The sequence below is a fragment of the Taurulus bubalis genome (genome assembly GCF_910589615.1).
Source record: "Taurulus bubalis genome assembly, chromosome: 11".
Taxonomy (NCBI): domain Eukaryota; kingdom Metazoa; phylum Chordata; class Actinopteri; order Perciformes; family Cottidae; genus Taurulus; species Taurulus bubalis.
Genome location: NC_136599.1, coordinates 20226943 through 20243465, shown reverse-complemented (window position 1 = coordinate 20243465; position 16523 = coordinate 20226943). Strand labels below are relative to the sequence as shown.

At 40.4% G+C, this 16523-nt stretch overlaps 1 protein-coding gene across 1 annotated transcript; it reads left to right on the top strand.

The window, feature by feature from the left end:
- Positions 1–3345: 3345 nt before the first annotated feature.
- Positions 3346–16001, top strand: LOC306743755 (oxysterol-binding protein-related protein 2-like; the record flags this gene model as incomplete). Its single annotated transcript, XM_079226313.1, has 13 exons — positions 3346–3382; positions 5744–5861; positions 7415–7490; positions 7621–7755; positions 8041–8138; positions 8230–8412; positions 8597–8704; positions 9984–10073; positions 10347–10467; positions 10873–10998; positions 11203–11326; positions 11766–11856; positions 12706–16001. The coding sequence occupies 13 exons, from the start codon at positions 3346–3348 to the stop codon at positions 12806–12808; spliced, it is 1410 nt and encodes a 469-aa protein (XP_079082439.1). The 3' UTR covers positions 12809–16001.
- Between the last annotated feature and the right edge of the window lie 522 nt (positions 16002–16523).

Below are 16523 nucleotides of genomic sequence, written 5' to 3'. Positions count from 1 at the left end.
ATTTCTTTAATGCAGTCCGAGCCATTGCAGCGAGAGAGATTCCCACTTGAAGAATTGTACTTAGTACGTGTAGTGTGTGACAACCAAGGCAGGCTGCAGTACCAGGAAATGTTTGAGAACAAAATTCTTGCAAGATCAATAATTCATTGTGTAAATGAATTTAATTTGGATCAACCAACGTGACTTTCAAAGTTGGACAGAATAAGTAACTGTGACGTCTTCTGGTCAAAATGCATTTCTACAGGTAATGTAATATACTAGTAATTTAGTCCATTGCATCAAAGCAATAATACAATTGTTTTTCAGTTTACCCGGGGGAGTGCAGCTGGGCAGATGTTCATGCTCCATATGTCCATATATGAGAAAATGCTGGTCCTGTAACTCATGCAAATCACATTTTCAGCCGTGTTTGCTTTATTCACTGACAGAAAGGAGTCACAACTTGCTTTTTGCCTGCCAGATGACATGATCTGAGATATATATATATATATATATATATATTTATTTTCTTACATTTAGTGACTTGTAGTCTGCCGATCCTCGTCTGACATTTTTGTTCTGTAGTGGCTGCAAAGAGACCTGAAAGAGTATTTACTTTGCACAAATTGAATGGCTCTGTTTGGCATGTCAAAGGTTTTAGTTTGCTCTGATATTATACAACAGTTAAAAATGTTCTTCATAATAGTAGAATATCCCTACTATGTGGAGAATACAACTTGGCACTTGTTTCCTGTTCGTTGTACGTAGATTCTCATGATCTCTGTAGCGCATGTGTAGAACACGAGTACTGAAGCACTGATGAATTATGCGGGATAAGGGTTATCACAATTACGCTTGGTCATGTTTTGGCACACAAACTGGAATTGAGAGGAAGAGAACTGTCTTTGTATCCTCAGACTTAGGGGACACGTTTATGACGCTTGACACCACTATAGATTTAAAAAATAAAATGTTAGGTTGGACTCAAAATTAGCTGTTCAAACAATTGAATACCAGTTTGTCATCCATTCTGTCCACCTTATCTGTTGTGAACACCGAGGCCAAAGTTCATTTGTGTGCTGAAGGCGTTACCTGTGACTGGGGAAAAGTAAGAACCTTCCACTGTGTAGAAAAAGGCAGAGTGGGAGGAAGAGAAAAAGGGAACGAGCGCTGTTTCGCCCCCGATTCAGCATTTCACCTTCATAAATGAATACCTGTCAGACAGGAAAGTCTGTTTTGGGATTTAATTTCACCACAGGTATGTACAACTCGTTCCTTGAATCGTTTTACCATCGCTACACAGCGTGTCATGTCGTATAGTACAGTCAGAAACAATCAAGAGCCTGAAAGATGTTGGTTGAAATCATGGAGAAGCCAAAAGACAGTAAACCTTGAGACAAAGAGGCTCAGTCACATTTCAGTTCAGACATAAACTTTTCCTACATTTCATCCTCCAGCTCTCTTTTGACAGGGGTCACTGTCTTTCCCAAATTGGACAAATGTGCGTGTTCGGCATATTACTTCCTGAATTGTGAACATGTCATTTGGAAATTCAGGCTGTGAATAGAGACGTGACCACTGTTTGAAGGAAATTAATATACATTTTAGTTGGGTATTAGTTTCTGTAAACTTGCTAATGTATAAAAAAGCTTTGCGACTGATACCCAAACCATATGAACACGTGTTAACGTTTTTTGTATGCTTCTGCGCCGGCAACAGCCGTGGCCGTAAGCACTATATTTTTGGGTTGTTTGTCCGATACAGACGTGTGAACGTAATATCTCAGGAATGCCTTGAGCAAATTTATGAAATTTGGCACATACCTCAAGGTCAATGTGACCTTGCATGCTTTACTCTGTGTTAGAAAAGAGATGAAAATGTGTGTGATGTCAGGCATGAAGGTCATTGTGGCGAGAAAAACAAATGGATAAGTCAGGTGTATTTATTCTGAGTCATTGTGAAGAATGTGGGCAGCGTCACCAAACAATGAGTACGTGATAGAAATTAAATATTAGCTTTTTTTTTACAGAACAATGTGATCTGTTGCCAGCACAGTGAAGCATGTCTTTCCAAAAGCCTTTTAAGGGTGACTAATTGACTACTTTATAGGCTAATTTTTCTGTTTAATCACTTCACCCTGTGGAATACGGTTCATTCTCATCCTGACACCGTTACGCACTGACATTCAACCGGATAAGAACGTGTCATCTATGGATAGCGCTGTATGACGTACAAGGCCAGTTCAATCAAAGGAGTAAATGTTGTGTTTCTGAAAGCTAATTTAGTCAAATGATGAAGGAGTAAATGCACATCGCCTGCTCAGCAACCAATTTCTGGTCAACCAAAAAGAAAAGCCTAATATAATAAAACAAAAAGAGGCTGTGATCAAGATTTATTTCTGTTACTTGGAGCAAACAAAACAAGCAGCGAAACAGAACGTTGTTTTTTACATGGTGGAAAACAAACGTCAAAGGCAGATATTGAAGACTAAAAAACTATTTTTTTCAATTTGTTTTGCTGTAATCAATTTGTCTTCCCAACAAATTGCTCCAGCACAGAACTTGTGTCATTTTGTATTCATGTTGTTTCATTTTGTAATGAATCGTTCGTAACAAAATTATATTGAACGTTTACCTTTTTGATTTTTGGAATTTGAAAATGAAAGGCCATTTGGGCACTTTTCATTTAAAATGACAAAGAGCCAGACAGAAGGCAACAAAGACCCAGAATGCCTGTTGCAGTGGTGTCCCCATTATGTAACTACTGGACTAGAAAGCTCTCTGTTTGCAGTCAGTGGGCCATGATGGACAAGACTGTCACTCAGCCAGACTATCTAGGCTACCAGCTTATTAGCTGGTAGCCTAGATAGCGAAGGACCCTTTTGTGCCATCTGAAAACTTAAAATAACACTCTGATTATGACTAGTAGTTGTTGCTTTGGCTCTTGGTAACACAGGATTGACGGCAAAAAAAGGGACTCTTGGTTTACAGAAACTCAATAATTGTGTGTTTGTCTTCATTTGTCTCTGCAGGTCACTGATTTACTTACACAACCGGAACCCAGAAGTTACATCATTTGTCCACAGGCCGCCGGTGACTCAAACAGCAGATCTGCTCTGATCGACATCTCCTGGTGTTCTTCTTCTCTGGTCTGAAAAGCTTCATCTGCCAAAAGTCGTCGCCATACTGAGTTTTGGACGTTCCCCTGGATATTGACGGAATGTTGTGCTGATTTCGTGGTGACACTCCAGAGGGACCTTGATTGACAGGTCTCCCTCCAGAGGAACTCTGAGGGATTGTCCACCAAAAGGAACATGTGCTAGAAGTTCATCTGTCCTAAACGACTGGTCGCCTTTGACTCTAGAAGATGAACAATGAGGATGAGTTCTACGACGCCGTCACAGGTTGGTTTCAATTGGATGCAAATATTTTTTAAATGATTATGTATTTCACAAGCCAAACATATGTATTGATTATGTTTTTTCAGATCTAATTTTGTCACCATCAGAGACTGTGACCCTTGTTTTTGCGGCAGAAAGCTGTCATTCCTAATTAGATGGTCAGTTTTTGACTCCACTATAGAAGCATAATACCATCCAATGGAACTGAACCTGCCTTAGTCTAATGATTGGTTCAATAATTCAGAAGTCTGCTGTCTTGCGGTCATGATCAGTAATGTCAACAACACACAACAGTGCTCAATTACAGGGGAACATATTTATTTTCATCTATCCAGCAGAGGCAGAGAAGGGTTGGCTTGGGTGTATCGGTTGCAAAAACCAGTCCACGATGAGCACATAACACTCTTTATCTGATATCCCGTCTTGAGGAAGGCCGTTAAATACATCCTGACTTGTATTGTCTTCAGATTTCCACTACTGTAGAGCCATTAGACAAGTAGTCATCCAAGTCGACATTGTAGGATGCCATGCATGCTAATGTTACAGTTGCCACGGAGGGCCTGATATCACGCTAATTACAAAAAAGATTAACTGAAAACAAGTCTAGAGCTGCTTTGGCCTCACGAGGAAGCTGGACGTGAGTTCAGTGTCATCGTGACTATTGACTATGAGAGGCGTAGCTTCACTGGCATTCCAGGGGTCTCACTCGCCACACTGTGGATGGATGGACTTTGAACAGAGGAGTTTTTTTGGTTCCATAACCAAAGGCAAGGAAGCCTACGATTATGAGAAATAAAAAAATAAGAGCATGGAGATGGCGGGGAGCATTTTACTGTGATAGAAACATGAAGGTTCCCAGCCTCTGGTGTCCATTTTAAAGCGTTAATAGTGTTCACGTTGTTGGAAGGGCGAAGCAGGGTGTTTACTCTCAGTAATTATCAGCGCCTTTGTTTTGGTACCTTTACTGCCGGTTGTGTACTTGTCGGGTGATATTATATTGCTGACGCACAGCCTTGCGAGGTCTTATGCAGGTTGTTGCTTTCATGCAGATATAAATAAAAGATTCAAGTGTGTTTGTGTGAGACGGCCTGTCTTTGTGCCATCATTATGATCATCTTACTGATCTGAGACAGATGCAGACCCAGGCAGATGTATTATTCATTAGTACATGAGCACAGGGGTCAGCTGTGATCTGCACCAGGTGGCATCCAGCCTGGCCTTATTGTCTAGTTTTTCTTCCTCAATGGGCCTTTAATTTGAGATAATAGGCGTTAACTAGGATTTAATTAAACTGGCAATATTTTTTATATTTTATATATATATATATATATATATATATATATATATATATATATATATATATATATATATATATATATATATATATATATATATATTTATATATTTATTTTTTTTTTTTTATTATTTTTTTTATTCTATCTACACAATTTGCTTCATGACAGCATGTCATTTTGTAGTGTAGCACATTTACGCTTCTGTAAAGTTTCATGTTACCTTTTAGGTTTTTCAGATTTTTGAAACGCATATGCCAATGTGCACGGGCTGTTCAGTAATTCTTTGTTCCTCTTCCCGTATCATGTAATCATGTTAGAGGCCTTTGCGATACCTTTTTGGCTCACCTGATATGGTAAGAATACATAGCTGACACCTGAGTAGGCGTGTTGACTAAATGCTAATAAATACTTTGGTCTATTTTAAGCTATTATTAAGGCCCCACCTCAAGTTCACCACAGCTCCACCCTGCAGCACATAACACTCATGGTTCGTTGATGTTCTGCTACTATGTGGGTGGAGGTTTTCAACGCCAGGACATATTCTCATAATCAGTTTCTGCCTAATTAATCCCATGCAGGCTTCCTGATGTCAGGCCAAGTAATGCTGCTTTATTTACAACAAATAGTCCAAAAAGGTTGACGGGCGTCAACAGAAATACATATTTAAACACCACACTTAGACTGGCATTTACTGCATATTGAAACTTTGGAATCTTGACAATGTAATAATAATAAAAACAAGAAGAGACATAGCATTATCATTTCTAAAGTGACCCACTGCTGTGTCAGGGAAGAGGTTTGTCAGTGTAAACAGTTCCAGGCAATCAATACAATTTGCCAGTCAAACACAGGCAAGAAGTTCCTGATGCAAAACTGGATGCAAATGTATGTAGTTAGCAACATTAAGCAGTCCAAATCCAACTGCCAGCAAAATAGAAAAGCCTGAAGCATCTCTATGTATTTTTCTCTGTGTATTTTACTTAAAACCACACTATTGACTGAGCAGGTGTTCTGCATACAACGTTGTGGGATTTGTTGTAACCTCTCGGTGACATTTTCTGTCCCACAGGCCTGGATTCTGACGAGTCCTATGAAGGAGCCAGTTTCAAAGATGCCCTGGTGTTTGACAGCAGCAGTATGAAGAACAACGGGTCGGTGCCACAGGAGAACGGCGTCAAGAAACACAGGTAGGACTGCATTCCTGCACCACATTCCATCTGCAGTGTGTGCTTGTGACTGCGTTCACGTTTGGTCCAGAAAGTCTTGAAGCCTCCCACTTAAATCAGTACAGTGTGTTTGGGCAGGGTCATAACTCCTACTGGTTTGGGTTGGATGTTTTCTTACCTAATCTGTGAGGTAGAGGTTGGGCAGGTTAACTTGAGAGGCACAGAAAACACAGAAGAAGGACACATTGGTGTTGTACTGTAGTGTGTAGTGTCTGAGTGTCCTACCTGAGTTTTCTCAGGTAGGTAAGGGCTGATTTAGGAAACAAGGAAGAAACAAGGAAGGGACGGAAATGTTTACCTTAGTGCAGAGGTGTGGTTAACCCCGTTGTTAAGTATGAGGTGTGATTAGTTGAGAAATGAAAAAAAAAAAGCACTCTAAATGATTATGGGCGGTGAACTCAAAAGGCCTAACCATATAATTTGTTCTCTTTATTCATACATGGTGTGATTAGGAATACTATTATTAAGCCAGAGGCCAACTTTAAAATGAGCCTAAACATTTTTGAAACACAGCCTTAATTGTGCGTCAGCCTATTTACATGCGGATAGTCGCCATATTTATTTGCTTACGTTTGTTTACCATACTGTTAATTTTAATGTATTGGATATCAACTTTCATCCTTTTCTGTGATTGCTGGCTAGTCTGTATGAGTAGCGCCATTGGTTGGCGTATAAATCTATAAACCTATAAACCTATATCTAAACCTAAATCTATAAAATAATAAATATGTCAGTGTTGTGCTCATTTTTGGCATTATCACGGTCTAATCTGCAGCGTTTCATTGACTCAGAGTCACTCAGTGTTTGGAGAATATTTCTCCTCTGCTGAACAAAGCGTCTCAAGTGTCTATTAAGTCCTCCTCCTGACTCCTAACAGTTTTTCACATCAGGAGCTCTCTTAAGGACGGAGATGCGTAGTTAATAATTAATCCTTTTTCCCCCCAGGATCTCATCTTAACTGTAAGAGGAAAAAAACCTAGGTTTCCTCACATAAACCTGGTGTGATTATTCTTCTGCTAGTCAAAGACAGAAAGACATAGGCGATAGGAGCGTATTGCTGTCAGTGGGTGACTGACCTTGTCTGCAATTTCTGCAGTGGAGAAATACTGTGTGGAAATGCTCCTGACGGAGCAAAATCTAGGAGAAAGTGCCTCAACGTTTTCATGTGAACAAGTCTGTCTGGGTCCGTCCACAATCCTCAGAACATGATGACAGAGTTCAGTTGAATGTCTTACTTTGTTGTCTTACTTTGCCATTTCTATTCCAGTCTACATGTTGCATTTCAGGCTTGCTAACAGACCAGACAGACCACAAGCTAGAACCTCAATTTTATTCTGACCAGTCTGTTAGTTCAGATACTGTTGCTACTGATACACACAGAGAGAAGAAAGCCTCTTCACTCTCTCATGCCTAAAGTCTTTCTACAACCTTTAAGGGTATTAGTTGGTCAAGAGATGCCAAAGCTCATCCTTCGAGCAAACCTGCATGTCATTTCTTATTTTCTTTAATTTCAGGACGTCATTACCTGCGGCCATGTTTTCTAGAAGCACTGTCAGTATCTGGAGCATCCTGAAGAAATGCATTGGACTGGTAAGGACTGGCTGTGTCATGTTTTTCATTGGTTCAGTCCGTAAGATCACGCAAGTTCATTTCAGTTCATTTTCAATTGCAGAAATTCTGTTTAGTAAAATGTAAAATACGAACTTTGTGTTTCTCACAGGAACTCTCAAAGATCACGATGCCCATCGCCTTCAACGAGCCTCTGAGCTTCCTGCAGAGAATCTCTGAATACATGGAACACACTTACCTCATCAACAAAGCCTGCTCTCTGCCCGACTCCATAGAGCGCATGCAGGTCAGACACACAAACACACATGCACACACGCCTTTTTATCATCCCCAAAAATAAATCTTTGTTGAGAAACGTTCAGCAATCAGTACTTTCAGTCCTTTCAATCTCAGTTTTGACTCTGATATGCTCACTTGCTAACAATCAGTAAACCCTTACACACTTACACTTATTGACTAAGCCCAGCTCCAAAGGATTAAAATGAGAACATGCAACACACACACACACACACATCTAGACATTGTTATGTCACACACTCACTAACATGATCCGTAATCTGTGTGTCTTCAGGCAGTAGCTGCTTTTGCTGTGTCAGCAGTTGCGTCTCAGTGGGACAGAACTGGAAAACCCTTCAACCCTCTGCTGGGAGAGACTTATGAGCTCACTAGGTACACACACACACACACAGGTCACACACACACCACACAGTTTTTCGCTTTTCGTTTATCCTCCTCTTCTCCAATCCAATGGCCTCTACAGAGAGGATCAGGGTTTCCGGCTGGTATCGGAGCAGGTATCCCATCATCCCCCAGTGAGTGCCTTCCATGCAGAGAGTCTGGTCGGGGACTTCGTCTTCCACGGCTCCATCTACCCCAAACTCAAGTTCTGGGGCAAGAGCGTTGAGGCTGAGCCTAAAGGGACCATCACACTAGAGCTACTCAAGTAAGTCCAAAAGAGAGAGAGAGAGAGAGAGAGAGAGTGTGTGTTTGTGTGTTCATATCACAGCTTTGTGATCTGAAATCAGTTCTTCGTCTTCTACTTTCATGTCATTGTCTTCTTCTCTAATCTTCCCTGCCCTTCATCCCTTCTTGATTTTAACTCCCTTCCTCTTTCCTCCTCACCCCAGGTACAACGAGGCGTACACATGGACTAACCCTTACTGCTGTGTTCACAATATCATCCTGGGCAAACTATGGATCGAACAGTACGGCACAGTGGAGATAGTCAACCACAGGTAGACTATGCATGGGAGATGGTCTCTTTTATGTTCATAACCTTATTCATTTGTAGGCATAAGTGCAGTTTGTTGTTAATAAAACTGACATAGAAAACATATGATGACCAAAACACAATGTTTTATAATTGGACACATATTAATATATACAAGAAACCTCAGATAGAACAATATACAGTAAAAAATAATATTTTGAAAGTATTTTCATTGATTAACTTCATGCTTGTTTTTCTATTAAAACTTTAGTTTATACCATGTCATAAAATAGTGAAAATGCTCATCACAATGCTCATCACAGTCAATTTACAAAGAGATACAATTAATAAAGGCAGAACATTCTCATTTGGGGACCAGCAAAAAATATGGTCATTTTTGCTTTATAAATTACCTAAACAATTAATAATATGACATGTTAGGATTCATTTCCTTTTCTGTGACTCTAATATATAATAAAGGTAATTTAAAGGGGAGTGAAGCCTTTATTGGTGCTCAAGAGCGACTCCATCATCATTGAGCCTCACACACACTCCCGGGTCATCCAGAGTTTTAACTCCTTAGTTCTTTAGAAGAAACCCAACCACAGTCAAGTTTAAGTAAAGCTCATTCAAAGTGATGCTGTGCTCTCTGTTACTCACAGAGCTGTTCAGCATTCCTGACGGCTCCTTCGATTACTCTGATTCTTCAGACTGCAGCTTGTTTACTCTCTGGGTGTCTTCCCAGGCCAACACTCCTCTGGTCTCTTGTTAAACCTTTGTTTGTCCTGGGAAGCTCTGCAAGGCTTGCGTTATTTTTATTTTCCGTCACGCATTGTGTCATCGTCGCACTGTACCGCGAGTTCAAGAATCTGTGAAGCAGTGAAATCACAGTCTTGCACAGTTTGCTGGGGCTGAGCTTTACAGTTGCACTGACCTGGACAAGTACCTCACATGAACAACAGGGGAAGCTTGAGTGACATTTTCTTTCAGACTGGCACAACGTCACAACATCACGCCACTATGTAGGGTTTAAATTTAAGTAGACCAATGATGCTCTTAATTGCAATTGGTAAAAGTACTTTGAAATCTTGATATTTATGTTAATTGTTTGCACATACATTATGCACATTCAATTTATCAATGTATGTTTTATTGCATACTCTATTAAAAGAAAACTACAAAAAAGTTCCAATATGCCAGCGTCTAGGAATTATTATTTAATTTCACTTAAACGTTTACTGGGAAAAACGAAGCTCTGGAAGAGACGTTGATCGTTTCTTCTTCTCTCCTCTTTTCTCCCGCAGCACTGGAGACAAGTGTGTGTTGAACTTCAAGCCCTGTGGGATGTTTGGCAAAGAGCTGCACAAAGTGGATGGATACATCCAGGATAAGAGGTGACAGTTCAGTTTGTTACTATGTCACCTACAGTATATTCTATTATAATTAGCATGTGAAGTTGACAAAGTTGTTCCACAAATCTGGTTCTTCCTCATCTCCTCTCCGCACCGCTTCCTCTCCATTCTTCTTCCCCATACTGTTTCTTCTTTCTCCTCCACTTCTTATCTCCTGTCTTTTATCTTCTCTCTCGTTTCCCCATCTTGCCCTCCCCCCGCCCCAATTATTCCTCTACTTACTCTTCTGTGCCCTGTCTCTATCTCTCTCTCCAGTAAAAAGAAGCACTGTGTCATCTATGGGAAGTGGACTGAGTGCATGTGGAGTGTCGACCCTCAGGTCTACGAGGCCCACAAGAAGTCGGAGAGGAGAGGAGACAACAAGAAGCAGAAAAATGTGAGAACAAGTTAGAAAATCTGTGAACTGGCACCTGTTGTTTCTTTAATTTAAAGCTTACGTTTTTAATGAAAATATAAAATACCGTATTGCTTTTATTTCTTCCATATTCTGAATAGAATTAAATTGCTTGTTTTCTATAATTACAGTTTGTTTTCTTCTTCTCTTGATTACCTGGATGAGACCACAGCATTCTGGTCTCATCCAGGTAAACCAACAGGCTTGTGTCAGCTGTTGTTGAGGTTTTAGCTGTTCAGCATTAGTCTGTTTGGTTATTTGGTTTTATTTGTGTGTGAGGGACACACGCTTCCTCTAGATAAAGTTTAAACAGATGCGATGTAAGACGCCATTTACCCCTGAACGTATTGATTTTAACAGCAGTGACAAAAAGTGGGTTATTTGCAGGAGGAGCAGGAGGGAGCGGAGAACGATGACGCAGACGACATGCCCGAAGTCCAGGAGACAGTTTCTGTTGTACCAGGAAGCACTCTGCTGTGGAGGATAGACTCCAGACCGGCACATTCTGCTGAGGTATTAAAATAAAAACACACACAATACCAAGCCAGAAAACCGGAGTGCAGTAAATGAGCTATTTTAAATCAACAGTTTTCTGGCAGAACACCGGTGATTTTAGTCAATGGACTGAATGGGCCTGCAGTTTTTCCTCTCAAGACTCCATTTACAAACACAAACGCACTCGATATTCCTAATTCAATCTCTCCTTCCCTCCCCCAGATGTACAACTTCACCAACTTTGCAATGTCTCTCAATGAGCTGGAGCCCAGCATGGAGGCCAACGTGGCCCCCACAGACTGTCGCTTCAGACCGGACATCAGAGCCATGGAGAACGGCAGCATGGGTAATTTGATTTAAAAGTCCCTTATCGGTGTTTAATGGAGTTCTGTTTGCCTTGTTTGACAGCAACGCCCTGCAGCAACCAACAAAAATATAAGTATGATCAGAGGTTACATCTGACTGAAGGTCCAGATTATTATCTCAATAACTGGGGAGAAAACAACTAAAGACTTCTCTGTGGTGCTACATTTCTGGCTGAAAAATGCAAACGAAAGTATCATGTTTTTATTCCTTGTAGAAGTCACTAGACAGTAATACGACAATGCTGCCACCTGCTGGGGGTCTCTGTCACTCTCTCTTGTTCACTCAGTGAGCGATCCATAAAAAAAGAAAGATGCAAACCACTGAACTACCTTGAAATGATAAATATGTTCTACGCCAAGTCTTTTTTTTACTGTGATAAATGGTACAACCCGCAGACGTCGTGTGTTGTTCTTCTGCAGATGATGCCAGTAAGGAGAAGGAGAGACTGGAGGAGAAACAGAGAGCTGCCAGAAAGGAGAGAGCCAAGAGCGAGGAGGAGTGGTCTACCAGGTAGGAAATACGCACATACTAACTCTCAGTGCTCCCCAGCTTTCAATTAAACATACAGATGGTACAAACTTCACATGGCAACGTTCATAACAAACTCTTTCTTTGTTCATATTGGATCAAATTGATTACAAAGCAAGTGAAATGTGTTCCATCTGTCAAGAGCTTTGCTAATGGGATGTGGAGATGATACTGTTTCAGATCTTTCATTTTTCCTCTGCTCGCTTTCTGAAAACACACATTATTCAAACATTAGTTTTTGTTTTTTTAACCCTTATCGTGCAGGGTAGGTTGAGTTCACATGCACATGAACAACAACACCATGATAACGGTTACACTGCAAAACAAACAGGAATAGTGGCGTGAACAGAACAGATAGATACAGTTTTAGGAATCTGTCTCTTGTCGTCTTTGCATTATTGAATATTTCTGTTTAGACAACTAATGACGATAGCACCGTCCTGAATTTTGCACTAAAACAATCTCATCTTAGGTACTTAAAGTGCCAATAGACCATTTTTGAACTCCTCCGAATTTAGTGACTTACAACACATACAATATGATGTCACCAATATGCAAATGAGCTCATACCGTCTTTTGTTGACTTTTGGACTTCATGCTAGCTACTTACTGCCTAAAAGTGGGCAACTGTGGATAGTAACTGCAAACATCTGCCATTGATGCTCTGGTAACTGGGGATAGCTACCGGGGGAAACAACTGTGTGCATCATGTGCACTGCACATGATGCACTGATCAGGTACATTGTGCAGTTGTTAATGTGTGTGTGTGTGTGTGTGTGTGTGTGTGTGTGTGTGTGTGTGTGTGTGTGTGTGTGTGTGTGTGTGTCTCAGGTGGTTTCAGATGGGCACCAACCCGTATACCAACTCCCAGGGCTGGCTTTACACCGGTGGCTACTTCAATAGGAACTACCAAGACATGCCTGATATCTACTGAGAGCTCGCTAGCCTTCATCCGCCTCCTCCTCTAAAACCTGCAATGAACTGCCTGTCATGAGATGGAGAAAAATGTTAAGAATCCACGTACCCATCTACATCTCACTGCCTTCATCCTCATCATCATTAAACTGACCGACACACCCAGCACAATGTGGAAAGACTTACAAAGGATCCAAATGCCCGTCACTCCTCTTAAACAGCGGCCTGCTTGATGACAACTAAGTCTTCAGGTTTTTTTCTTTTTTTAATCTTTACTTCAAGTCTCATTCTAATCATGTAGCGACCAGCACAAGTTTCCCATCTCTCCGCCCCGGCATCGTGTAGAGCACAAGAACCATTTTATGTCTGACCAGTCGCAGCGGCAGAGGTCCATGTGAAGCGACAGTTACACACAACAACGCCCACAAACCCACGGATCCCATCTGTTAAACGTCTTTTACAATCAAACTCTCCCCACCTACCGAATCTCTGGGTGTTTCCAAACCCTGACGCGTGTCATTAATGAGTGAATACGAGCTGCAAGAACATGAAGTGAAAACACAATAATCACATCGATGGATTTATGGACATGGACGGACCAACAGTCAGCAGGGAAATCAGGGATGTGAATGCTCCTTTGACTGAAGATGAATCCTGAGGATGCTTTTTTCTTTTTTTTAAAGCTCAGAAAATAAATATAGGTGACATTATACTCTTTAAGGAACAAAGAAATACTGGTTTAAAATACTGGTTTAACCGGTCGAGATAAATCAATTACTGTTGTCTCCCTAAAACATTTAGTATCCACTGTTAGCCTCTCACTAACCTCCTGCTTTGGGTTTATGTATTGAAATAAGTCAACTACTAAAAAAAACGGATGTTTTCTTGACAGCAGAGTGGAATGTCCAGCTGGAGTGGGACCAGAAACCGCATGATGATCTGATGATCTCCTACAAGGCAACCGATGAATGAATGGAGCACAGGCTCAGTAGTGACTCTGTCGTCTTAGCCTGTAGCCTCTGTGTGTCTGTAAAAATAGCATTGTACAGGAGGAAGAACGGACACCAGAGAATTCCCTCTGCTGGTTTCTAAAAGAAAACGTGGAGCAGCTGGAGGACAGGCCCAGAGTTCACGACACACTGACCTGAATGTTTACATGCAGCTTGGCTCACTATGCTGGCTGCTCAGTCACAGCTGAGGTCTGCTGAGATTCAGAAACAGGCGTCACACACACAATGCACATTTGTCAACCTCTGGTTCGTACATCTTGTCTGTACAAGGCCCTCGTGTTTAAAGGCACACATTTAAATCTCCCACTCTATGGAAGGAGTTTGACATTTATTACAGCATATTTAATTCACACATTTTATGCAACCACCGCTGTTGAGCAACAGTGAGGACACTTCGCCAATAACACCGAGTTAATTTAAGTACCGGCAATGTTATCGTGTGAATGAGTGTATAAATATGTACAGACACTTATTAAGCCATATTAACTACGAGAGAGGAAGAGAGTGATGGGAATATGACAAGGTGATCCCCTCACGTATGTTGCTGGATTGGATGTAGGAGGGATTGATGCATCTGCAAAGTGTCACTGAAAGAAACACTCAAAATGATAACAAAGGAACACAAAACAACTACAGACATAAAATGACCACAACAAAAAATGCACAACGCCTGTAGGAAGGCCCAGAGGTCGATTGTCTCGTAATCCGTCCATGTTCTTTTAAAAATTCTGATATTGATTGTAGTAAAAAACGGGAAGTCAATAGTTTGACAAAAAGAAAGTGAAAAGTACTCTAATGAATGTCGGCACAAAAACTGAAAGGAAAAGAGACGCTCCTCCTGAGAGGGACTGGACAGCGGAGTGCAAAACAGCATGTAGAACAGGTGTTTGCGCAGAAACTCCTCACTGCGAGTTTTCCTCAAAAGTCCCTTTATCTGCTGCTTAGCGCTCGTAGAAGCAGACGACGAGGTCGCGTGGCTCGTTCATGTGAAAAGGATGTTAACTCCAGAAATCCTCGACTCTTCACATTCCCTGCACACCTGCTTGCACTGGTGAGAATGTTTTTTGACAAAGAAAAAAACAACTAACTAGTTTGAAGGACCTTTGTTGAAAAAAAAAAAAATAATGGTTAATGTTCTTCTAGGTTGCATTCCTTTTAAATAGCAATGGAGAGGAAGTGCCCTTTGTGGCCTTCAGAAAGCTTCTTCTTGAAGGCGGTACGCTCCATTTTCACATCTATCAGTGCATTTAGGAGCTAGCATGTATTTACAACACCAACTCTATGCAACCTTTGCACCTCAACATGAACAGTACACATCTGACCTGTTGTACAGTAGCCTTGCACCCCTAACAACAACAACAACAACAACAACAGACTCGCATTCAGTAGTCAGATGTACCTCCAAATAATGACTTTCTTAGTTTATATTAATATATTCCAAACAATTGGACATTATTATAACTTTTTGGGGACTACACATCAACTTTTGGTTTGTGTGTTTGAAAAAAAAAAATTAAATCTGTCATTCCCTTGTTTTTGTGTGTATTTATGTTTATTTATGATGTTTGAGGTTTTATGACATAGTTCAGTTGTAATTTTGTTTCTTCTTCTTTTGCTTAAGTAGCTAAATCACACCATGCTTAATTTAATAAGTTTAACGTTTGTTTCTGCGGCCGCAACATCTGTCAGTCACTAGCCAGTAATGTGTGTGTGTGTGTGTAGGTCATTTAAAAAAGTAATTAAAAATCCATCGCTAAACACTACTTGAGTTGGATGAATGCTACAGTGGTAAAGGAATCGAAGGAGCAAACCTGTTGACTGTAAAGTCATCTCCGCTGGTGAAATGGTGGCGAGTAAACGCTGGAGCGGCTACGACTAACCTCTGTAATTCAACTGGATCTCTGTTGCTTTGAGTGTTGGATCTTTCTCTAAAAAGATGTCTTCTGTTGAGTTTGACCCTCCTTCTCCTGGACTGTATCATGGGGTTGTCAATGTTTTTATGCGTACAAGTGCTGCACAGAAGTAATCACGAGCAAAAAGGCATATTGTTTTGTGCAATTGATTTATTTTTTATAATATTTATGCAATTTTTGGTGAGAACGTTGTACCAGCCGTTTTATTTTCAGGTGGGGGACTGTAAGGGGTCATGTCCAATCTGTGGACAGTTTAAGATTAATGTACGAGGGGAAATGTCTACTAATAAAATCCTAATTTCAATTTATAACCGCGTCTCCTTTTTTTCTATTTTTTAGAATAAAATGAATACTAAGAAGAATGTTGGCACAACTCTGTCAAAACACAGACTATCACATGATCAACCAGTTTTCACTGTGGACGTCTTCAGTTAGACAGCTGTAAAAAATAAATAAATATGTCTACATATATATATATTAAGAAAAAAAACCCACATGAGTAGAATATTAATGATAAAATAGCTTTCTTTTGTATTTAACAACAGTGCATGGTTTCATAAAGATTTAGGGACAAAGGTTAGAAAGTATCTAATGCTCACGTTGTAAAGCCTATAAAGTCAAATCTAACTGGGCAATATAAATAAACAGATTTAATTTGACTGATAAGTACAAAGAATTTGACTTGAGATACGTAGTTCTAGAAGTAAGGAATAATTGAGTATTTTTGTAACATGACACACATGCAAACGATAGTCCAAAACTAAAATAAGAGTGGACACAAGTTTTTTTTCTTTTTCTTTATATGTCTTTT